At 28.9% G+C, this 27,332-nt stretch overlaps 1 protein-coding gene across 3 annotated transcripts in view; it reads right to left on the reverse strand.

Annotated features, from left to right (window-relative positions):
* The window catches only part of LOC111633520 (transcriptional activator Myb-like), a 43,052-nt gene that overhangs the window by 9,513 nt on the left and 6,207 nt on the right, over nt 1–27,332 (reverse strand). For all 3 annotated transcript variants that reach the window (XM_023378104.1, XM_023378103.1, XM_023378105.1), the window contains exons 4-14: nt 20,885–20,988; nt 17,291–17,419; nt 13,465–13,597; nt 6,017–6,092; nt 5,797–5,935; nt 5,579–5,721; nt 5,366–5,490; nt 4,850–5,278; nt 4,665–4,774; nt 496–613; nt 226–411 (exon numbers count right to left, since the gene is read on the reverse strand). In XM_023378104.1, coding sequence (XP_023233872.1) covers nt 226–411; nt 496–613; nt 4,665–4,774; nt 4,850–5,278; nt 5,366–5,490; nt 5,579–5,721; nt 5,797–5,935; nt 6,017–6,092; nt 13,465–13,597; nt 17,291–17,419; nt 20,885–20,988 — 1,692 coding nt within the window. The remainder of the gene's footprint in view (nt 1–225; nt 412–495; nt 614–4,664; nt 4,775–4,849; nt 5,279–5,365; nt 5,491–5,578; nt 5,722–5,796; nt 5,936–6,016; nt 6,093–13,464; nt 13,598–17,290; nt 17,420–20,884; nt 20,989–27,332) is intronic.

A 27,332-nucleotide genomic window follows, 5' to 3' on the forward strand; every position in this document is an offset into this window, starting at 1 on the left:
AAGATACCACTGTCAAAAACAATCAAATCAAAATTTTGCTAAAAAACTTTATAAACACTAAATTTATAATTGTTGCAAAGTTAAAACATAAAAAAAATTTATTTTCTGTAAAACAAATCATAGTTTTAATTATTTTGCTACATTAATACTTTATAATAAATTATACTTAATAAAATCAATCACAATAAAATCTTTACATTAACATAAAGAAATAAAAATTGTTACCTCTTTATTTGATCTGCGTTTATCTGTTGATATAAATCCATTCTCAATACTGGATACATTGCAGTAATCAGTAGAATAATTGACAGATAAAATATCAGGATTATATGAATTTTTTTCTATACTTTGATTGCTGTCTTGTTCGATAATTTCATCGATATCATCAAAATGAGTTGTAGGTGTCTGAGGCTAAAAAAAGTTTAAAATAAAAAGCAAATTTCAATGTAAATCTATATTTTATTATTGTATTATTGACTACAAAAAATAAAATACCACATGTTTCAATGGTCCAACTTTTAATTCCATTTCAGCTAATGCATCTTTGAATGGTGTTGGTGTTCGAGGGACACCTTCAAAAACATACTTCCTGTACTTAGGCGTTAGAAACATGCTATTAAAAATATATATAGAGAATTTAATGCCATTAAATATTAATAAAATCTATAAAAAAATAGTTTTTATTAAAACTTCTTGGATTATTCTCAATATTTTAGAACTAATAATGTATTTGATATGAAAGTTATCATATTTATTCTGAGCTGATCATTTTTTTGCCTGCACTACTGAAGCCATCCGTTTAATTAGTCTTGAATTTAATTCTATACTGAGATTGTCTATCCATTTTTTATGCTATCACTAAGCTTATCATTACTGCTCTATATTCTTGACTTTTTTCTTGGATTCTAAAATTTAGTTATAAGTCTAATCAATGGCTTTCATCATTTATAATAGTTATTCCTAAGCATTTGAATGATTCCTATAGTTATATCACAAAATCAGCAGAAATGATAAATATCTATGAGCAATGTACAGTATATACAAATTTATTAATTTTTCTGTAGCAATAATCTTCTTACAACTGAATCTTCTATGACAAAATTCTACTATTTCTAATCTACTTGAAATACAGAATTGTATAAATTACTTTAAGACAAAAACTATAATAGTTTATTTTGATTTGTCCAAACTTTTGATTCAGTATCTATGAAACTTCTTATTAATAACTTATCTCATTTTGATATTTCAATATTATTTTTTGGTTAAATAATTATTTTTTAGTTCAGAGAACTCAAATTAAAATTAATGACTGCATTTTCATTGATTTTTCTTAGTAAAAGTGTCCTTAATGTAGTTTTAAGTATGCTTCTTTTTCATTTTATATTGATTTGCAGTTCTATCATTTATTCTCCATTAGCTTTTACTAATGATATCAAATTAATAAACAGCAACTATTCTACATTGCAATTTGACAATTTTTTCTTTCAACAAATTTTTAGCATAATTTGATAACAAAATTGTTGAAATGTAGTTTTTTTCTTTGGTTGACTTGAGGCATCACCTCCTTTTTGTGTAATAAATAAAATAAATTTGAAAAGCACAGAAGTGATTCAAAAGTTATCATAGTGATGACTGGTACATGATACACTTCTTGTGAAATGAAGAATTTCTTAAAAACATTTCTTCATTCATCAATCTAAATCATAAACTTGTCTTCAGTCAATCTCTTTCCCTTGGGTCATCTCAAAAGATGCATCAAAACAAAAGATCACACAAAATTTTAGAATTTAAGGCTAACACTGAAGATAAAATTGTTTATATTATACAATGCTAAGCAAAACACCTACAAACATGAATAGTTCTAGCTTGCACTGTTATTGGAGAACATTTTAAGTGATTAATATGATTGTACTGTACATATATATATTGTAAAATATTAACTAAAGTGCAGATATCCCTCATATAACACTGTAGTTACAATCTGTAAAAGTGCTGTGTAATGCAAATCCATGCTATATGAAAAAAGGATTAATAGAAAATATTGGGGTTAACAGAAAATTAACAAAAGTATACTATTCTTTTTCATTACTAAGAGAAATATGTTTATTAAAGCAATCAATAATTAACTAAAGATCACAATTAAAAGTATTGGATTACACATTAATATTAATTTTAGTTAAATGAGGGTGTTTTCTTTTTAAAGTATCATCATCATCTCAGCTTTTTTGTTAATGCTGCTAATATTTCTGACAAAGATCTTCATTCTTCTTATTTTTATCATAAAAACTTTTATGGATAATAAAATAAAAATATGTTATTAATTGAAAATATTTTTAGAAGGACCTCATTTGTTCAGTTGAGTACAGAGCAATTTTTCTCCAGAATTTATGATCAAATACCAAATTGTTTGAGTTGGGAACAGTTAGAGTATCAAGATACCACTGTATCTTGTTCATCATTTTTATAAATGATTACTTATTTATGGTTAAAAAAAGTTCAATAACACTTATAAATGTTTAAATAAAATTTGATTTGATGGCTATTTATTAAAAAATAGCAATAAAACCAAAACACAATGAGTTTTAAATGCTAATGTCTGAAAGCAATGTCATGAATACTTGGTTGATAGGAAAACTAAAAAGAAGAAAAAAATTTTCTTATCTTCCTTCTCAGTTTTCATTAAAGTAAACCTGACAAAACACAAAAAGAAAAATTTGCCCATGGACTTTAGAATATTGAAATTTTCAATATTCTAAAGTCCATGGGCAAATTTGAGATAACATGCATGCTTACTTGAAGAATAAAAATATAGAATAATGGAGTTTTTTCACTTAAAAGTTGCGAAATTTTGTACAGAAATTTTCCCAATTCTCAAACCGTGTTAGAGCAAAACCATTAACTAAGTTGTATGGACATATCCCCAATTTTCTGTGTTAGAGCAAAACCATGTTGTATGAGGGATACATATATCATAAATACTTCTTTTAGCTTTGCTACCACTAATACAATAATAAATAGATAATGTTTCATAAGGTTAACAACTTTTGAATCACCTTGTATATAAAAAATAATAATAATACACTGTACATTCACAAATCTTGAGCAACTCTAAAGGAAAACAATAACACTAAGCATAAACAACAACAACACTTACAAAGCATAAACAATACCACCCAAAATCATCCATAGAAAAACTAAACTCTTCCTTGTAAAGAAGGTGGTTGTGGTCTGACTAATATGGTTAATATCTACTACAAACAAATTTTGACACTGAGGAAGTTTTTCCACAAAAAACAAGAAACATCAAGATTACATAAAGCTATAACTATGGCAGACAATAACCACACTCCTTTAAATTTGCACTCTGAGCTCCTGAACATAGCTCAACACACAGACAACACTTAGCAGTCATGGGCCCAAAAGACACTTCATGGCAGACATGCCTATGACCAAGCTCAGAACTATATGTTGACAAAACTGCATAAAACTACAGGCTGACTAGGGACTGCCTGTTTGTAACAACAGAGGGATTTATGATTGCCATTCAAGATCAGGTCATAAATACTGAAAACTACAAAAAAATACATTATGAAGGATACATTACTCACAAATGACTATTGTAGAAAATACCACATTCTGCCAGAAACAACACAACACAACTCTGGTTGCAAGCTCTTAGCACAAACAGACTATTATGACAGTGCCATAATCACAGATAAAACAATTCATCAAAATAGACCTGACATCACTCTCATTGACAAAGACAGTAAGATCACTTATATAATAGATGTCTTTGTTCTAAACACTCATAAGATGAAAAATGCTCACTGAAAAAAATCAACAAGTACACTCCACTCACCCAAGAAATAAGGCAACTGTGAAGGATGGATAGGGTATTTATTGTACCTGTTGTTGTCTCTTTCATCAGTGTTATACAACATATACTACACAAAGTCTAGAAATGTTAAACTTTAATAAAAGCATATACTTGGCACTATAAAAAGCTGCAATATTGAACACATGCCACATTGTTAGAAAGTTTCTAGATGTTGACACACATAAAAAATTGACAAAATTAATTTGTTAATTTTTTAACACATGCATTGGAAAACCTACTTTATTATATTATGGATTTTTGAAATTATTGACTTGTCCTGGACAGTCCTGTCCAAATTAGTTCCATTAAATTGATGTTTTACCATAATTGAAATTTTAGAAGATATTTTAAAACCATTAAAGATTACTAAATTATTACTAAAACTTTAAAACTATTTTAGAAGTGTTTAAAAACTACTTGACAGTGATTAATCATATGATTAAATGATTATACTTTTCCAATTAATCATTCATTATTAATGGCTAACTTGATAATCATACCATCCTTAATTATTTTTAAATATAAAAATGATATTTCATTCCAATAAGATAATTAATGTTTTTATTTTGTCGTAAAGTGTAATCAACAGCATAAAATGAATCAAGTTTTATAATTAGTAATGAAATGCATTATTTTATACTATGTACTGAAGTTATTTGAAATGTACAGTATTATACTATGATATTCACTTATTATAATTCTTTATAACATCATACACAAACTTATATATTTAATAATCAGATTAAATTAAAATTCAAAAACTTCATATTATAATTATAAATATTACCTTCCTAATGAATCTGAAGTTACAGGATTAAAATCATGTAAAGGACCAGATTTAGTTGAAGGTGAGATGGGAGTAGATGTAGCACATGTCATTAAAGGACTGTTTAAAAACTAGCAATAAAAATTTTAAAATTTAAAATTATTATTTCACAGTATCAATTATTGTTATAAATAATTAAAAATTACCTGAGAAGGTGAAAAAGGCATATCTTTAAAGGGTGTCTCCTTTTCAGATGGTGAAATAAATGGTAGAGGAGGAGGACGAGGTAGATCACTTGACAACGAAGGAGTTGAAATTAAATTTGTGAAAACTGCAGTTGTATTAGTGATAGGTAAACTACTATTAGAAACTATCATTTGACCAGATTCTGTAACAAATTGAGATGTTGAAACAAGAAATGACTGAAAATGAGGAAGTTCAGTTTCTTTAGAAACAGCTGTATTATTTGGCATTGCTCGATAATTAAATGGAATCATATGTATTTCATCTGTTTTATTTTCTGTTGATTTATTTTCAATTATTTGATTAAAATTCAATGATGCTCTAGAACTATCAGCAAATTGAAGACGTTCAGCTTCGTTAAAATTAGAACTTGTTTCTAAACTTTCTAGAGTCTGAAACAAAAATCACAATTTTAATCAAACAAAAATAAAAATATAATATTTAAAATAATTAAATTTCTTATCAGAAAAATTAAATACCTTTTTCTTCTTACTGCGTCGAAGAATTGAAGGAGTTCTTTGTTTAGGTAACAAACATGAAGAATGAGATGATATTGAATCTTCAATTTTATATAAATTCTGATTATGATGAATTACATCATATTCTAATTCAAATATATTTATTAAGTGTTTAAATATTATGATTCATTCTTATCAAGTTTCATGAATGTATTAATTAAAGATAATACTCACCAATTGCTTGCTTTTTCTGAATGCTTGTGAATTTTGTTTCATTAACAGGAGTTACAGGATTAGAAGAAAAATTATTTAAGCTACTAACAAAAGCAAGGGTTTCCAAATTAGACCTAGCAATATCATCTTCAGATTTTACATCTCTAAAAAAGTTTAGTAAATTATAGATTTATGAAGAATATTTTTGGAAATTAATATCAGAAGTATAATTCACTTACTTGAATGGTGAAAGCATAAAATTCAGATCAACAGAATCAGTCTCAACATTTAAGGCACCATGATGATTTTCTACAAATGAATTTTGTTGCCAATAATCTACAGATGTTGAAATTGAAGGTGATGTCAAATGATAAAGGTCTGAAAATATTAAACATAAAATATGATGCTTTCAAAATTTATTTGTAAAAATTAATTTCAAATTAATCTTAAGTTTTATACCATTGTTTTTATATCTACAGTCTGACTTTATTGATTGTGTTTCTTGTTTTAATTGCTCATCCTGTTTTAAGAAATCCTAGGAAAATATATAAATGTGTTATTAAAACTATTTAAATAATACATATTTTAATTTAATAATAATTTCAAGGCTTCATAATTTAAAAATTTTTTCTGTTTTATCTTTTACGCTGTAGCAATTAATGGAAAAAAGCTTATAATAAACTAAACAAATACAGGGTCTTTCAAAAAGAATTTTACCATTCTAAATTATTACTTGAAAAGTATGCAATGTACACCAATCAATAAAAACTGCTCAAGTTTCATCTCCCATCTGCATTCAAATGTGTTTTTGTCTACTGCTTCCAGAATGCACCATGAACAAAAAATGGTGACTCTGCAATAGAGAAAGTGTTTTGTGTTCTGCAGTTCACAAAATTGAAATTTTTAACAGAATTGTGACTGCTATGAGAGGAGTGAAAAGAGATATGCTGTAGTGAGCATATGGATTTGAATATTAGTTGAATGTGTCAGGAGATTCACACACTGAGGAATTGTAATGGGAAAATGTAAAACTTAAACAGTTTTCTAGTGTTTTAATGTACATAATTATCATCTGAGAATGTTATAAACATAATTACAGTAATTAAAAATGGTAGAATTCTTTTTGAAAGTCCCTATATTTTGTGAGATTAGCCAAGGACGCAGAGCTCAATCTACGCCACTTACGGGCACTAGTCGGTAAAACCAGTTCTCGGTCGTCCAAAGAACGGCCTTTCCCAGTCGTAGGGAAACGAGTGTGGAGGGCTTTACTGTTATATTATAATTTAGAGCGGAAGTTGGTGATGGCGAATTCACCTTGTTCCTTCGTCAGGATCCCGACACCAGTTTGTCAATTTATCAATGCGCGGACAAACACGCGTATACTATCTGATTCGGACACCCAATTAAGAGACATTTTTGTATAATAAACAAAAGTAAAATTTAATAAATCCAAACAAAAGAATACAAATAACCAACAATAACGATTATACGACAAGCTAGAGGCTACGACCTTTTCTTTGCTAATGCGCGATCGAGAGAGAGAGCTCACAAAATGATTCTAAACATACGACCTGTTAGTTGTCGTCTTCGTTTCTGTAGATATAGGACACCTTGTAGATAGGGTTCATATTACTATCGTATGGGAGATCAATTCGTGCACAAATAAAAAATATCACTTCTTCTAAGTGTAGACTCGAGACTTAGTCTATTGGACTCCGTTATGGGCGTTGGCCATCAGGAGGAAAACTGCGTGGAGTTTAGATGCTTCGGATCTGTCGAAGAACTCCCCGAATTCTGACTAATCTCCTCTTTTATTTCAAAATTTCGTCCAATCATCGTCCAGTAACTCTTTCGTGAGAACGGATGAAAGGGGGATGAACGAGGGGTAACCATTTCCCATCTGAGCGAGATTTTTAACCAGATACGGAAAAACAGAGGATGTTCTCTTCGATGAAAGGAAATAACATTTGTTATCTGGTTTTTCCCACGTCTAAAACAATGTTTTTTTCACAAAAACGAAGTAATTTTTCGTGTCTATATTTAAACATATTTAATAAAAATTCACTAATTAGACCCAGGGCCTTTCGGATCTCACAATTTATTTATTTCATACATAAATGTCATTTATTTTATTTTAACTGTAATGTTATATTCTAATATCTAATATAACATTCAATTTCTGAAGTACAAAACTTTTAATAACAATGTTAAATTGTTTCATAAACAATAGACAAATTATGTTATATTTAATTTGGATCTGTAAATATGTTTTGTATATTTCATTTTGGAGAATGTTTTCCACACAAATGAGTAGTGCCAAAAGCAGAAAAAATGCCACAAGCAAATTTTTGCAACTGATCAAACCGTGCGAGTGGAAGACACTTATAAAATTCCAGCAATGACGACTTTAAATATTCTTCTTTAAAAATATCTCTCCACTGCAAATCAATCATTTCCATTTGAAGTTCTGGGGCGAATGTTTCTATATTGGCATTAAAAGGATTTTGAATAATCTTGATATCATTTGCAATTGCATCAAAATCCGAAAAACGAGATTCAAAATTTATTTTTAAAACACCCAAATCTTCAATTGTGAAATCTACTGGAAATGGAGTCTCAGTTTGCTGACTGAATGTTTGGCACATATTAAAATGTGTGAAACATTTTTTGTTCAATTCAGATTGAAACAAAACAATTTTTTGTCAAAAGGACTTAATATGAGTGTATAAATCAGGCATAAGCTGGTTTTCTCCTTGTAATTTTAAATTAAGGTCATTCATATGTTTAGTTAAATCTGTATAAAATTATAATTTCCATAACCACTCATTGTTTTGTAACTCAGCCAGAGGACGATTCCTTTCATTCAAGAACATTTCAATTATTGCCCGGAGCTCAAAAAAATCATGTTAGAATTTTTCCACAGCTAACCATATTATACTGCAGTATACTGGCTTAGTCATTTTCTCCAATCTCTCCAATAAACTCATGGAATTGACAATGATTGAGGACATGTGATCTGATATAATTAACAGCTGACATGACTAGCTTTAAAACTTCTGACATATCCAAGCATTTTCCAAACAAAGACTGTTGATGAATGATGCAATGTATGATTAATGGTTTTTAACCACCGTCATTTTCTATGGCCTTCAATACAAGAGCAATGACACCTTTATTTTTTCCACACATGCTTTTGCCACCATCAGTAGCGATACACTTCAAGTTTTTCCATTGATGATTGTTTTTCTGAACAGCATTTTTAACTCCTTTAAAAATATCTTCTCCAGTAGCCATGCCATGAATGCTATGAATGTCAAGATCTTCATACACTTCATAAAGTGTAGATTTTTGTCAGACAATTGAGTTAATATATTTTCTGCAATATCATCTACTCTTTGAGCCACAGTGTTTGCTGACAGATACTTTTAAATAAATTAGCTTTTTCTGGACACATTTCTTCTTCTGCTGCAATCATGCAATCCTTAATTAATTTACCGTCAGTAAATGGTTTCCCATGATTTGCTATTGAATGAACCACGTGGAAACTAGCAAGAATTGCTGCTTCTTGTTCAGCATTTACTTTCTTAAACAATTGCTGAGATTTCAACCTGTGTTTCAAGATTCATATTTTTCTAACTGTAAGCTTTCTGTAAATTTGGAGTAATTTTGAGAAAGTTTAGTCTCATAATGACATTTTATATTGTATTCTTTGAGGACTGGTATTGTTTCATTGCAAATTATACACATTGCCTTATTACTTGATTCAACCATGAAATATTGATATCCCCATTGCTCTTTAAATATTCTGCACTCACTATCTATCTCATTTCTTTTCCATTATTTATACAAATCCACACAACAGTGACATAACTTTAAATCAAAATAATGCCAATTAATACTGTAGAATTTTGTCGGATGGCAATTTTACGAAAATTAATTTGGAGATGTAGTCTGTCCAAAATTGGTAACCATCATTTATTCACTTCTTGTGTTCCAGAATACAAACAATTGATGACCTGACCTTTCTTTTTAGGCTTCTTGGCCATCAAGTTTAAAAAGATTCCTTTAAAAAACATAGAAAAATATCTAATTAAAATTACAAAGTTAAAATTGGAACTGGTCATCATCGTTTGTATTCTGGAACACAAGAAGTGAATAAATGGTGGTTACCAATTTTGGACAGACTACATCTTCAAATTAATTTTCGGCCAATTAATTAATACTATTAAGAGCAGGGATTCTGAGTAAACAAAATACACTAGATTTATCTTTAAGAAATTTTTAATTAAATTAAACACTCACAATTAAGCACACCGTATTTTCACTAAGAAACTATAGTCACAAAACACACTAGTCGCACTATATTTCACTTTCCAGATCAAACTTGTTACTTTGAATTCAAACTTTGGAACTGTCCAACTCTCAGTTGTCTCCCATATTTGTACCATGCATCCTCAGTGCGAAGAACATATTCAAAAACTCTTGAAAGTACTCAAATCTTCCAGACAAGCAATCACACAACAGATCTTTTCCAGAACATGCTCTAGCTCTGCTGCTCCCTACAAGATGGCGCTGTACTACTGTAGCTTTGCTATGTCCTGCACTTAACTTCTCTACTCTCTGCAAGATGTAACTAATATACATTTAGCATGGTTGTAAGTAGTTGTAACAATACGTAATGCACAGCATGCACATTGGCTATCTGCACCACAATGAAATGTCCTGTACACTTGCCTGTAAGTACCAACTGAAATTGCGATCAGAGCAGAGTCCACCACTGCACCATAGATATCTCACTTGCCGGCTAGTCCCAAAACGAAAATTTGCACATAATTAAAAACTACAGTATATTGGTATGATGAGCTAGCTAGGTCTTGGCCCTTGGGACTTAGTAGAGGAGTCAGTATAGCTCTTAGGCTAAAAAGTTTGGAGACCAATGTTCTACAATATATATATAAAAATCATATAAAATATATAATTTTTATATATATAAATATGAAATCATAAGTCATTTTAAAATTCAAACAATTTATACACATAGATTTAAATAGCCAAATAAGGCAAATTCTGTAATAAAAATCATGATAAATTCATTATAAATAAAAGAACAAAATTTATGATTACTAAAGTTGTATTTATTTCTTTTTAAAATAATTAAAATCAATAATTTGATTTACAAAAAATTTTACCAACTTTAACCAGGGATGGGTGGAGTTAAGAGTCAAAACTTTTTATAGGAGTTGGAAGTCAGAGTCAATTTTAAAAATAAAAACTACCGACTTGGGAGATGGGTATTTTTCTGTCAACTCCTCATCCCTGATTTTAACATAACCAAGTAGGAATATAAAATATTTTCACAATAACTGCTAAATCTAAAATGATATATGAAAGATATCATCTAAAATCAGTTTGCAGTAAATCAGTGATGAGCAATCTTTTCTGGATCAGGTTGTAACTGAGTTTCATAGATTTCTGGCTGGCTGCTGTTATTTTCTTAAGAGTTGTAGGCTTTTCAGCCTGCTGAATATAAACATATTTGATAACCTCTAGTACACTGTACTAAAATAACATATGCTAGTGATATGCAAACTAATAAAATATATTTTACAAGTTAATCTCACTCACTTCCTGCATATTACAATGGAAATTCTCAGTAGACAGATACTGTATATTCTTTAAATAAGAAAGCCATACTATACTGGTTATTTGAATGCCTTTATTTAACCCACCATTACTCAAGGGTGAACGCTGCATTAATCTTTTGTTTTAAAATGCTTGTAACTGGGGGTTCTTGAGTTTTGTAGCCAAACTCTAGTCTATCTTCCTTCCTAAGTACCCCCTTCAACAAGATACTGGAATTGGAAATAATAGTCATTGCTATCACTTGCAGTGTTGTCTTTGTTTCAGTCATGTTGGTCAAGTTAGCACAGCACTCACCCGCAAGTAATCCTGTGTCTTTTCTTCACATTTGAAGTGGTACAATTCTAATTGCAAAGTGATATTGTATATACATACTATCATAAAACGTTTCTGAAATGGCTTGATGAGGAGTTGAGGAAGAAAATGTAAGTTTCTTTCTCATAGAAAATGAGAGTGAAGATCTGGCATATGAAAATCCTGGAAGTGTTGAGAAAAAAACCAGATCCTCCCCAGGTAATGTCAGTATCAAGAGAAAAGTGTGCATATTGCCCAAAAAAAAAAAGAATAGGAAAACAGCATCCAAGAGTGTAACATGTAGCTTACCGCAAAAATCTTCAGATACCACATAATAACAATCTGCCAACACTGCAATTTTAAAAATCCAGACTAAACAGATTCAGAACTTGAATAAAAATTATAATTAAGTTTAATAATAATTTCAGATATCTTATTTCTGTTTTTATTGATCTGATCAATCAAATTTCTGCTTCTATACTGAAAATTACTTTTAATGTTTAAACTTATTTGTCCTGGCAATTTTTATCACATGTATTTATTATTTTTTAATTGTGCTGTTGCAAGAGGGATGTTTTTAAAAGTTTGACATATTAAGGCAGACAACTAACCTCTAAGAAACAGGGTCGAATCTGACATAAACCGTTAATTTCTTGTGTGCGTGCAGAACAAAGTTAGAGAACACTTTTGGATTTTCTATTTTAAAATTTTATTTACATTTGTATGTTTATTTGTAATATATTCTAACCGAAGTAAAGTAAGGTAAACATTAAAATGTGTATTACTCATAATAAATCTTCTGATCTAAGTAAAATTTCTCAAGACAAATCATTAAAAATATGAAAATATGTAAGGTGAGCACAGTGCTCACCCTTAAGTAATGACATTACAAATCCAACTGTAAGTAGCGCCAAGTTAAACTCCAAGGAAAATTTGTACTTATGCAAAAGGTGTTGTATTCTTTTCATTCCTCTTCAGACCACCTAATAAAACACCCAAAATGCAATAATGCCTTTTGCCTATATCAAACATGCAAAACTCATAGCTCTCTACAACTCCAGTATGATTCACTCTGTTAAAATGTTTACAACTTTTAATGGGTGCGTTTACTTTTGCTTGCTTCCAAGGTCACCGAGCTGACACCTAGCACAGCCTGACGTCATACTAGCACGCTGCTAAAAGTATACACAGTGATGAACGCCACCATCTTTGAACAAACTCCAAGCTCGTTGTAAATTCTCCGAGTGTGCTAGGAATGCTAGCAATGACGTCACGGATATGAAAAGTAAACGCCAAGCTCATTGGTAGCTAACAAAAAGTATACAGACTGAGCGCGCTAGGGGAGAGATCAGAACTAAAAGTAAACACACCCAATAAAATCATAGCACCAAAAGACAATCAGTTCATGATATAATCATTTTATGAAATTATCTTTGCTTTCAACATTTTATATTTTTTATAGAGAATTAATCTATATTGTCTTTTTAAAGACTATTGTCAATTTTATTTCATTTTGTTAAATTTTCAACTGTTGTATTAAAAATTGCAATATTTTATTAAATTAAATTCTTCTGATGCTATATTTCTTAAATTATTGAAATTAATTTAAATATTTTGCCTTGTTCCTTATTTTGTTCTAGACAACATTTGAATTTGGAATGTGTGCTGTACATATAAGAAAATATAAGCAGATATACTGTAAATATTTACTGTCTTGTAGCAAACAAAAAAATGGAGAATTATTTTGTCCTCTTAAATTTTTACTTTTTTAATCTTAAAAGAAAAAATAGGCTTCTTAATGTAAATATTATGTAGTATCACAATAAAATTAATAATAGTAATATTGTTAAAAAATAAGCACTAATAATAGTAAAATTGACAATGTAATTTTGCTAGTATTATAGTAAATTTTATTCATAATCATCCTATGATTTACAGTAAGATTAATTTTTAGAATATAATAAAATATTTACCATTTTATTACTTTCAGAAGTAATAATAGTTGGGCACTGAGAACTTTTTCTTCTTTTTGTATACTCCTCCACTTCATTTTCTAACCTCTTTTTTAAAGTTGAATTCCAGTGATTTTTAATTGCATTATCTGTTCTATAAAATATATTTTTATAATTATGGTTAATTAATTATATTTTACAAAAATTACAAAAAATATGGCTTGATTTATTCAAAATTAATACAAAAGAAATTGTTAACAATTAAAATTAAATTAATTATGTAATTTAATAAATATATCATTAAATACAACAGACTAATTAAGGTCTTTACAAGCTTATTAAAAAAAAAATTCAAACGTAATGTGTTCACTTTAACATTTATCCAGGTGCAAAAAAAATCTTTCCAACATTGCATATGATACATTAGTTTCACAGTAATACATAAATTTCCCATCTCTCTTTCAAGCATGAGGACAATGGAAGAAAATCATTTTAAGAAGATTTAGTATAACATGCAAAGAATCTCTGACTAGAAAAGATAAAAACTAATATTGTATAAATTAAAATGAAAATTGTTAGCTTCATTATGCTAAAGTACATGTTCAAAACAACCATATTTAGTATCATTAGAAAAGTGTAGAAAGTTGAGATTGACTATGGGTAACATATATCTGGAGTCACTGTCTTGCATGCCTCTTACATTCACATCCCCAACTCATCAACATCACACAAGATTGCTGGGTACATGTCATACATTGATGCTTAATGACCCCAAGGAAAAAATTTAGTGGAGTGAAGTCATGGAACATGATCTTGTTATCCTATACATCAGTTGTCAAACTCCTTGATGAGTCTGATTCATGTCTGCCCAGGAACATACTGACATGCCATACTCTGGTACCAAACATGCTGCAGTTGCTCCAATGGCAAATTGTTCATCCACTTGTCCACTATCATATATAGCAGTGTTCCGCGACACACTGGTGTGCCATCACAAGATGAAAGGTGTGACATGAACTTTTATGTATTCTATTAATTTCAGGCTTTATTTATATATTTTTATCACAGTTGTGTTTCTTATGCTTCTATTTCATTCACTGATGAAATAAGATGATGTTAAAGCAATAAACACATATGTCATCCCAGTACTCACTTATTCTTTTGGAGTTATATACATTGGACTCATACAGATCGTGAGCAACTCCAAATGAAAACAAGAACACTTACTAAGCATAAACAACATCATCCTAAATCTGCCATAGAAAGATTAACTCTTCCACCTAAAGATGGCGGGCGTGGCCTGATTGACATAGTTAACCTACACTACAAACAAATACAGACATTGCAAGAGTTTTTCTACAAAAAACAAGAAATATCACAGTTACATAAAGCAGTAATTCTAGCAGACTCAAATAATACACTATTAAATTTACATTCACAACATATAAATAGAATAGACACCATTAAGCAATCATGGGTGCAAAAGATACTCCATGGCAGACATCCCTATGACCTAGCCCAGGATTTTGTTGACAAAACTGCGTGATTAGCTAGGGGATGCCTCTTTGCAGAGACAAGAGGATTCATGATTGCCATACAGGATCAGGACATAAATACTAAAAACTACAGAAAACACATACTCAAAGATACAACAATCACAAACGACACATGCAGAAAATGTCACATTATGCCAGAAACCATACAACACATCATTTCTGGTTGCAAGCTCTTGGCACAGACAGATAATTTACATAGACATAATCAAGTAGCAAATACATCAAGAGCTTGCAAAGAAACACAAATTATTAGACATTCACGAACCATACTACAAATATGTTCAACAGACAGTATTGGAAAACAACACGTACAAAATGTACTACAACAGCCATAATCCCAGATCAAACAATTTACCACAACACACCAGACATTACACTCATTGAGAAACACAATAAAATCACATACATTATAGACATATCTGTTCCATACACTCACAATGTACAAAACACATGCACTGAAAAAATCAGCAAGTACACAGAACTCGCCCAGGAAATAAGGCATCTGTGGAGGATGGATAGGGTGTTTATTGTACCTGTTGTTCTCTCCTCTAAAGGTGTCATACCACATTGTTTTGGATTAGAGATGGTTTTACATTGAAATCTAACATACAGCAAGTCAATTATATAATACTGAATTGTTATTAATAATAAAAATGTCAGACAACACCTTAATCCAGTAGAGAACAAAAATGTTAGTTTATCTTTGTTCTCTATTGTATTAAGGTGTAGTTTGGTTTTTATCAAATTTTAATTTGCATCAATTTACAACTTGCTGATATTAAACAAAAAACATGAAATTATTGAATATCATAAAGAAGAAATATATGAAATGAGAAAAATCAGCAAGTGTCCAAGAATGTGAAAATTTAAGCTGTGGAAATTGGCAAGAAATAAAATAAGCTACTAAGTCTTGTAAGTCTACTACCTTGTAATGACAATACGCAGCAAATCCAACAGTTGCAAAGTGAGAATAGGGCTCTCAATGACAAAAGTCATAAAATGGTTCTACAAAATCAGAAGAAGTTAGAATGTTCCTGTATCAAGGTTAATCAATCATACATGCCAAAGCCGTACAGTTTACGTCTGAATTAGGTGCTGTGGACTTCAAATCCTCAAATAAACAATTTGAGAAAGTTCAGGAATAACAAAATATCAAATTCAAAGCTGCTGTTAAACATATAAAAATATCAGAAAATTTATTTAAAATTTCTAGTCATTATACAAATTATATGAACTTCATTAATTATCTATACAGATATGCAAAATTAAATTTTCAAATAAAGAAATAAGTTCTATCATATGTACAATTTAATGTTTATGAATGTTTTAAATTCAAACAAATTACATTGCTTTTTCCATTTTTAAGTTTTTCCATCATGTGAATACAAATGGGGCCTTTTTTCAGCCAGATCCACAACAGGAGTCCTGGGTAGTGAAGAACAGCACCCAACATATACAGGACAAACCATACATGAAAAATTCCTGGGATTGCTTGTCCAGATTCAATCTCAGGACTCCATAGAGCAGAAGGCTAACTCCTTTATCTGCCTTAGCTATCCAACTGTCAAATTTCATTATAAAAAGATATTTCAGAAAAACATTTTAAATCATTGTTCTTCAAATAAATATCTCTTTCAATGAATTTTAAATTCTTTTGTATACCAGATTGGTGACGCATGCAAGGAAACCACATTAAAAAATTTTTTTATTACCTTTCATTAGCCCATTAACTTCAAACAATACCACCACAAGATTTTTTAATATTATTTTCTGATACTTGACTTTGTCATAAGCAACAAAAACAACTCAGCAGAATTTATATCACCTCTAACATAACTCAGATTTATTATGTTACAGGTGATTATAGAATAAACATGTTCTTTTGAATAACAATTTACTAATGTTTTCACAACTAACATTGTTAATATTTTAGTTGCAAAATTTCATTTCATTGAATCCAAAAGAAATATTTTAACATTAAAAAAATTTATTCCTCATTAAATTTCATTCAAATTTTCAACTAGTCAAAAATAAATAAATAAATAAATGTACGTAATATTTATACACATATTTTTTTGTGTAATATAAAAAATATTTTTATGTTACACAAAAAAAGCAATTAAAACAGAAATGTTAAAATTGAAGTTTTCATAATTGCAGTGACAGTTTAATTCAAGATTACGGATCTTAATTATTAGGTAAAAAATTATTGTATACTTGATCAAATTTTCTAATTATTTTACTCAAACTAATACATGTATAAAAGGAAAAAGTTGTGTCCAAATCCTTACCTGCCTTGCAATAATTTAGAAATTTTAGCCCACTGATTTCCCCATTGTTTATGAGCTTGACAGATTATAGACTCCTCTTCTTGTGTCCAAGCAGTTTTTTTGATTGAAGGATTTAGATGATTATGCCATCTGAAATATTTTTAATTACTAATTAAACAAACTAAATTTTAATTAGATAAAGTTTAATATTAAAAGCAGCAAAAAATATAGCATTTCAAATATCTTATTCTAACTTTTATACATTTATATTTAATGTTATCATTTACTAAAATAGTGTTAGTGTTTATATATTTTTACCATTATTTAAGTGTTTTTAGAAAAGAATAAAAGTATTTATTTATTACTTTTATTACTAAAGTATTTTTATACTGTAAATACTGACTGCCAAATGAATTTCTTTCTTAATAAAAAATCAGTTGATCTATTTATTTGTTTAATCTAATAAAGTAATAAAAAATAAGAAAACAAATTTTTCTCAAGCGAGGTCATAATATTAACAACTTCAATTTATAAAAAAATAATCTGATATCAAATATATAATAAAATACAAAAGTCATATTGATTTTGTACAATTCTGTGAGATAATGTTAAATTAGATACATGCATACAGTCATTGAATCACAGCTAAGATTGAGTCAATGCTCAGCTGTAACTGCAAGTTCCAGGAAAAGTCAGCATGCTGACATCGTCTGTGATGATTAGCAGTTAATTAATTAATTAATGGTAGACTATTATAGAAATTCCTGAATTTTGTTGAATTAGTATATCAAATACATCTAATTTTTAAAATTTCTATAATCTGGAAACATCAGTAAAAGCATGCGTGATTATAAAATATTCTGTAGTTCACATCATCCTAGCAAATGTTCTCTATTAAGTTGAAAAATAAAAATAAAACAAAATAAATTAAATTCTCTATAAATTATGTTCTATTTATCAGGAATACAATAAAGTAATACTTTGCTGTTATGAGAATGACACTCAAGACTTTCTTTGAAGAAAAACTCCAGTCATCCATGCTCAAGACTGAAAGTTTGCAGCAAAGGTGGTATGATGTGATTGGCATTGATGGCAATTACCTACCAGACTGAACAGTAATCAATGAGTTAACTGTCAATAAAGTTATTTCAAAATGTGTAAATTTCACCTTTACAAGCTTATACTTGTATAATGCAGCTGAATAATATTTTAAACATATATAAAATCCTTGTTAGTTCAAAATTCAAGAGATGAAATAATCACGACTTCAAATTATTGAGTTTCGAATTACAGTAAGACCCCGCTTAACGCGGAGGATACATTCCTAGACAACAAAGAGCTAAGCAAAACATTGTTAAACGAGGTCATTTTAATATAGAGTAAATAGAGATAGGGAAACATGCAACCAAAAATACACAAATTTTAGTTTAATTTTAAGTTATTTTTATATTAATTTGTACAATAATATATGTTAATAACACAAACACATGCACACAGAAATGTAAAGTTCATTTTTTGTGATGAAGGACCTGACTTTTCTGAAATTCTTATTCTTTTGCAATAAAGTTGTGAAGTTTCATTTGTTGCTTTTTTCTTTCCTTAAGTAAATGTCAGTAGCAGAAGATTGCATCCAAAATGCCTCGTTTTGCTCTTGACTCCTTTCAAAATCTGGATCATTTGCTACAATCTGATCAATTTTTTTTGCGATTTCAGTTATCTTATCAAACTTTTACTAAGGAAATCTGTAGAGAAATTTTTTGGGTTCTTCCTTTTTGAGAATCTCTGTTTTCCAGTTCCGCATAAATTCCATGTTCTGCCAGTTCTTAAAGGTCGTCATTGGTAAGGCTCTCACCAGAAACCTGCTGTAACTCTTCAATATTCTAATTGTCTATATCTCCTAGTCCTGCTATATCGATTAGGTTGAGTTTGGTCAACTTAACAATACAGCGATAGGCTCCTCTCATTGAGTTTTCTTGAATACCTTCAACCATAACTTCTTTCACATTTGTGTATTTATCAGTTAATTCTTGCCAAGCCAAGTTGATATTTCCTATGACATCCATGATGTTATATTTTTTCCAAAATTGCACCAAACAAACATAGATTTAAAAAAAGTACACCTTTTTGCCACCTTTTGCTGAATGGTTTGTGTTCACAAATAATCATATTATATATGAATCAATTAAATGCTGCAATAATTTAATCAGTGCAAATCTTGAGCTTCTTTTAGGCTTCAAGCAGACCGCATTATATCGAATAAGCATTAAGTGAGGCAGCGTTAAGTGGGGTCTTATTGTATCCGAGATTTACATATTTCTGTACAATAAGCCAAATGTCACATAACTGATGTAATTTATTAAGCAAACAGAATACAAATACATATACAGAATGTTTGTTAATTATTATAATTAATAACAATGATATAAATGTGAAGGCAAACAGCATGTGTCTAGTGAGACCCCACAAGTTTCCAGATAGGTTTTATAAAAAGTAAAGCATAATTCCTTGAATTGCAGCCCAAATTATTTTAAAGTGGCTTCAAACAGTAGTAAGACATCCAAATGTAGCAGCCTAGAGCCCTACAAATATATCAATCTGCTACTCATGGCCCAATCTTGCAATCCCAAAAACAAGCCATATTTTAAGATAAGAGAAAAAAGGATGGTTCAAGGATAAGGTGACACCTGAAAATGTGTTATTGTAAAAGCAAAGCCATATTGACCAGATTAGAGTCTATTGCTCTCTTATAGCATGGCAGCACTTCGATCTAAACTAACGAGTTAACATAAGCATATCACAGTTTGGGCAGAATTTTCACTTCAAATTTTGAAGTTGCTATATTTCGAACTAACCAAATTTCTTAACATGTAAATCTCTATATCCCCGGCCAGGACAAAAATTCAATTACAATCTAACAGGATTTCGAATTAACAATAATTTCCTATAGTTCTATTTTAGCATAAAATTTTTTTTACATTAATATGAATTAATAAGGCATGTCAGTTACAATGTTTCTTAATAGTTCCCATGGAATATACATCACAATTCTTTCCTAATTGTATTTATTAAAATCATCAAATCAAGAAGTGGTCCTAAACACATCATAATTGATATATTTAACATATTTTGTATGCATCTGGCATAAATAAAAACTTCTATTAATGTTTTCCAAATGTTATCTCTGACTACAAATGTTATATTAAAGCATCAATATTTTTTTATATTCATTATTTTTAGAAATTAAAAATTCTTCATACGAAAACAAAGCTGAAAGAATATCACCACTGTTTCACTTTCATTGTTTAATAGTAAATCATAACAAAATTTCCTTAGTTTTCATTATAATTCACATATGTAACAATAAATAGTATTAATAGTGTTATATACTGTTTATAATTATTAGTGTTTACATAAACACTAATAATTTATTGTCAATCACATCCATTAACAATACTTTTTTCGGTTTCAAACAAGTTTCAAACAACCTTTTTTTTAATTTTCATTTATAATTACCTTTGTTTTCCAAATTTACTGTAAACTTCTCATCAATACTTTATTTCTCATTTTATCATTACTAGAAAACTTTAAAATTCTATTTTTAACATTATAACTCACCTTTCCCGGCACTGTTTTCCTATTCTTCCTTTTAAATGCTTAGCTATTAGAGTCCATTTTTTTGGACCATATTTTTTTACTAAATCCATAACCATTTCATCTTCCTAAATTGCATAAAAACAACAATAATTATAAATATTTTATTAAATTTTAATTACTGATAATAATTAATTATAATAAGCTTAAATTATAATAAATTTGATATTCTAATGAAAACTTTTTATACTCCTAACTAAGATTATGTCCTTGTTGTTACATAATTTAAGTAAATTTTACTTTATTGTTATAACAGATTGAACCTTTTCCCATTAAATACGAAAATTAATTAAATAATGCATTAATTATGCTAATTTTTTCCATCCCTGTGAGTGAGGCAATCCGTTATTCTTACACGCCATTGAGAATGGAATCATGATGCATCCTGTAAAGATCCTTATGATGCATCCTGTAAAGATCCTTATGATGCATCCTGTAAAGATGGCTCGTCTAAACCTGTTTGTATGCACTAATTACGCATGAATATCAGCTTACATGGTTGACAACTGGAAGTGGTTGGCAATATGAACTACTATCCTATATCACTAAATTTAAAAATTTTTTAAACAAATAATTGTAAAGGAGACACTTATCATAACTAATTAAAACTGTTCTTCACACATGGAAAAAGCAGTGGTATCCAGCTAGTTTATATGAAAAAACAAGAGGACAAGGAAGAAAACTGATTCACATAACACTACATTAAACAATCATATTTGTGTTTTCTCTATATATAAAAGCTTCTCAAATTTGCAGAAATAGTAAGTATGCATCAGGAGAATAATTCAGAAGAGCAATAATAAAACGACAGTACATGCAGTTGTGAAGCTCCGATGTATTGATACTAGTTAGTACTAAATGTCAGGTACACTAGATTTTCTACCTGAGTACACTGGAGTATCCAGTATACAGTTATTACTCAAGGTAATAAGGTACTCTTATCAGTTGAACCCCTTTAAAAGATTGTGTATAACATGAGAAATCATAAACAAATAAAGTGATTATAAAAAATGATTAACTTGTATATATTTATTAATTTATTTTCTTTTTCTTTTCTTAATTTATGATCTTTCAAATAAATTGGTGTTTTCAGTTTTTCAAAAAAAATCTTAATTGGTTAAAATTGTTAATTAGAGAAAAATATCTCTTTAGAATTGGCGAATAATGAAAATAAAACATTTATTAAATAAAAATAATTTATCCTGTTGTTAATCTATAACACTAAAACTACAGGACCAATAAAGAGGGGAGAAAATAAATCCTATAATGACTTAGGAAAATATAAATTTATTAAATCTGTCCTTTAATAAATTTACTCAATTTTATAAAACATTAGTGAACTGGGAAAAAATTTAATAAAAAATTATCTCTTACAAAAACAGAATTATTAAAATGTAAATTAAAAACTAACATTTAAGTTAGAATTATTTGTCATTTTATGCATTTGGTTTTCATCAGACTAGTTCATTAACACCTGCCCTCAAATTGAGGGGATGAAAGGTAATCATGAGGAGGCTGGACAGTTAAAATGTTCAAAAAATTTTATTGCTGTTAGATTATTGATTACAACAGATTATTCTCTTAAGTTCATAATATTGAATAACTAACACAGCATTTTTAAAACAAATATGGCAAATGATGTAATGTAGTCCTGTAAATTAATAAGAACTGTCCAATCCCCTTTGCCACTTTATCTCCCTTGTTTCATGACACACTTTTCTGTGTTGCATTTTATTATACAGTGGAACCTGGTTAACTCAAATTGCTCAGGGAAAAAATTCAGACTCAGAGTAACAGAGGTTTGGCTAAAAATTAAGATTTTGCACATCAGTTTATCAGTGACCCATAATACACTATAACAAAAAAAAACTTAAGTTTAAAATCCTAGCTTTCTAGACATAGTTTTTTCTCTATGAGTGTCTGCAGTACTGGATGAAGAAAATACAGTTTTTCTAGAGATTTTTGCACTTTTTGATTGCTTATATTTCAGCAAACCCTTTATAAAAAAACCTGAAATTTTGCACATTACCTAAGAAAACAATTATTTTTTGAAAGAGAGATTCAGAATTACTATAGGCGTAAACTCAGGAAAAGGAAGAGAAGGAAAAAACCAGTCAACAGTATCAGTTTTGCTAGTCATCATTTGATTATATGAGGAATAAATGGATTCACACAGAACAATACAACTTAAGATTTATGAAGTCATAACAAAGATATTGTTCAGAATCTGCAGATAGACATTTACTAATCCTAACACTGATTTTTACTGAATTCAGCTTTGTTATGTCTACTTTTTTTAGCTTTTATCATACAGGCTTATCACCTCTTTTTTTATTTAGTTGCAATTCTACATTATATTGTTTTATGTCAATCTACATCATATTATTCTTAATTTATATCTAATTTTCACTATTTATTTTTGTATTATTACAGTTTATTTTTATTCCATACACAAGGTAAGCACTATTAACCTTGTTAACTGTGATTTCTAATTGTTGTTTGGTTTCTGCTAGAATGATTAGTATCAGTAAATTCTCTGTTTCTGACATTTATTATAATTTCTGGCTCCTCTTCTATGGCTTTGATTATTTCCTCTATATAGATGGAATGAGGTAGAATGATAACAGGCGGCTCTTAATAAATTTAATCAGTTGATTAGTGTCTAGATAACAATATATACATTCAAATAAATAAAAAAAAAAAAAATGAAGAAAGATAAAAGAAAGAAGTCATTGAGGAAAGAAACAAAACAACAATCTTTCAATAAATGAAACAAATTATTAAAAAGTTTAAACTAACATTGAGATTTAAATTAAAAAGATAAGATCAATAGTTCAGAAATCAAATATTTTTGTTTTCTGTACCTATTAAGGCACAAAGACTGCCTTAATAAATCAGTGAAAAACTATTATTATTTGATCTATTACAGCAGTTTCTAAGCTTATTACATTTAAAATATTCTTAATATTTGTGGCGTAGTAAACACTAGTATTGTGTTTTTATTCCAAAGACTCAACTAATAAAGGTATTTGATGGAAAATTTGCCATGTGTCTTTGGAATAAAAACACAATACTAGTGTTTACTATGCCACAAATATAAAACAGGACACGGTTTCAAAAAACAAAACAATCTTAATAGTTAATTACATTATTTTAATTGCTAAAAAGCAGTAATTATCATATNTAATAAATTAAAAAGTCTAAAAAAATACTTAAAGTACTCTTTTAAACTAACGAGTAAAAATTACTCAGTTTTTCCCGACTTCGAAGAAACTCAAAGCAAACAAGTGGAAAGAATTGAAGTTAACAATCAATCTTCTCTTGCTTTATTAAACTTTTCACCATATGCATTTCACTTTACAGCCTCATCAATGGTTATTAATTAGACTTTTTAATTTATTAAAATTTATAAATAACCGATCCCATTGTTTTTATTTATTTTTTATACATTGGAATAAATAATAAAATTTATTACTGTTTGTTTTAATTTTTAATTTACTTAAAAGCTAAATTTAATTTTTATCATTCTTTAAATTATTATTAGATTAAAATAAACAATAAATAAATAATAAAATTAATTATTTATTGTTTATTTTAATCTAATTATAATTTAATTAATAGTTTAAATTAGCTTATTTTGCAAAAAGGAAAATAAATAAACAAGTATCAAATGTTTTATTCTTATATAGCTACGTATTTGGCTATTAGTTTCGGACATCTTCCACATTATTGTTTTAAATGTATTACTCCAACTGAAGAGAGGGAACAAAACCTGAAATGTACAGTACATAGTTGACTTGGAATTTAATAAAAAAAGTAAAAAAAAGGACCCAAGCCAAGTTTCCTAAAAAAAAAGTGTGTGATAAGTCCTAGATTAATAGCCAAATACATAGCTATATAAGAAGAAAAGAAAATATGGAATGCTTTTTTTTAAATCAATGTTATATGGAATAGAACATTCAAATACAGTATATATGTTTGAAAATATTTTTTTAAAAGTGAAAATATACAGAGCAAAATTTAAATACTCAAGGAAAATGACAGTTGTGCTTGAATTCAGTATATTATTTGAAAAGTTTTTTAAAAATTGATACATTATAACCAAACTTATAAGTTACAAAAAAACTTAAGACATTTATTATGCTGTTTTCTAAGCTTCTAAGTCCACCTACCCTTCTTTAATTATCTTCCTGTAACAGAGATATTAAAGGATTTACTAGTAAAACATATCCAAGATAATCTTTCTTAACTATTAATTAAATTAGTTAGTTTCTTGTATGAGTTTGCTAATGATTTTCTCAAAGGCTGTTTTATCCAACACAGACTTCCAACTATTTTGCAGCTCTTTCAAATCATTTGCATTTATAATCTTTGTTTGCTTTGGTAACTCATATATACAGTATATAATTTGCTGTAAAAGCCTTATAGAAAATCCTAATCTGCATTCTATAATTAGTGAAGGTTTGTTCCAATAGACTACTACTTCTGCCAAGACCATGTTATAGCAAAGTACCACCAATCCAACTGCCAATCTATAATGTTAATTAACCCTAATAGCAATTAACCTGTATAAAAGTAATCTTCATTAAACTTAGCTAATCTTATTACAAGATTATGCCTGATTTTGATAGCTTATTTAGTTTATTCCTGCCCTGTTAATTCTTAGCTGGCTCATGACTGAAAGGTTCCTCTCAACATCTAAATAATATCCTGCAATTTTTATATATAGTATTACCTAAGCCACTAACTATCTCCTTAACCTCTACTATCATCACCTGTTTGTTCATTTGTGTTTTGTTTGTCCTAATCTTTTCATAAAGGTGTTTTAATAAGTACTTTATGACATTTTTAGAACTCATACATTAGTAGTAGTGGTATGGGCCATACTGATCACAAAACTTAATTGAATTAATTTAATTTTCTAATCATGAATCTTAATTAAATTAATTTCACTTTAATAATAAGTTTAATATACAGTGGGTGATCGGTTAATGAACATAATCTGTTCCAAGACTTTGTTTGCTATCCGATTATCAATTTACCACAGGTTTTTATGGGAATTCGATTAATTCATTCTGGATACTCCAAGAAATAAAAAATATATATTTTCTTACTACATTTATTTATATGTAATAACAAAAATACATATATACACTGTCTTGCATTTTTATTAGTCATGTTTTTTCCATTTGTGAGGGTTAAAGAATCTGTCCAATGTCGATTGCTTTTCTCTCTTCTTCAGGATTTTTTTGAAGTAATTAATAGCATTGTAATTGTAAGGATCCCCAAGCCATTTGGATGACTGTTGTTCTGGCATCCTCACACTTTTTCAAAAGATCTTTAATAGCAGATGTCAACATTGGTCCTCTTTCATTTTCCTCTTTTTCAAAAGAAAACACATCGCACTGAGTTTCTTGGTGTTATTCATTTGAGAGTTCTTGGCATTCTTCTGTCATCAGCCTGTTTCAGGTTCCATTATGAGCTCTTCAACATTCTTTATTTCTCAGATGTAATTTTCATTATAACTTTAGCTGCTTGAGACTTCTTGATATATCTTTCATAGCTAAGATTGTGCCTACTGTAGACCTGTTTAAGCCATACTGCCTAGCAACATCAGACATCTTTTGCCCACTTTCTACCTTGGCTATTATCTCTTACCTTGTTTCTACGGTGAGCACAGTTCTTGACACTCCTCTTTTTAGGCTCCATAATATTATCAGTTTATTTTTTAAATAAAAAGTTCAGAAAAGCACTTACAAAAATTCAGAGAACAGAAATCAACAAGCCCACAAAATATTATTTAAATACAAGGCCCGGATGAAATTCAAAATTTGGTAATAAAATGTGAACAAATATCTGATAAGACAGTTAAACTCTCATCTTTCATAAATAAAAACCAACTCAAAACTTGAGTACCTGCCCGACAGTGTATAAAAAATTATTTGACAGAAAGATAAACAAAAAGACGGAATTACAAGAAGAGTTTCAAAATTCAGAGTAATACTATCTGATAGGCATTGGGTCGAGTGGCGATGCCGTTTTTAGAGCTCCGAAAGGTTTTGAATTGTCACCTGGAGACAAGGGAAGACCAATCGGTATTCACTATTTTATGTCGTTTCTTTTTCTGTTTGTTCTGTGAAGTGTTGTCCAAACGAAAATCTTTTGCAAAAGTGTTCATTATCCAATTTGTTCGCAGTCGGAATAGTTCGTTAATCGTTAACCGATCACCCACTGTATTCCATTTAATTATCAAATGTTATTTAAAATTAATTATTTTTCAGTAGTGGTTTTGTGGATACTACTCACAAATTTTAAATTAATTTTTTACAAAACAATTTTTTTCCCATTTCTTTCTCTCATACTTGAATAAGTAACAATTATTTATAGCTTTATTTAGCAGTATGTAATTAAA

Source organism: Centruroides sculpturatus, unplaced genomic scaffold, assembly GCF_000671375.1.
Source record: "Centruroides sculpturatus isolate CEXI.00-Female unplaced genomic scaffold, Cexi_2.0 scaffold815, whole genome shotgun sequence".
In the NCBI taxonomy this organism is placed as follows: domain Eukaryota; kingdom Metazoa; phylum Arthropoda; class Arachnida; order Scorpiones; family Buthidae; genus Centruroides; species Centruroides sculpturatus.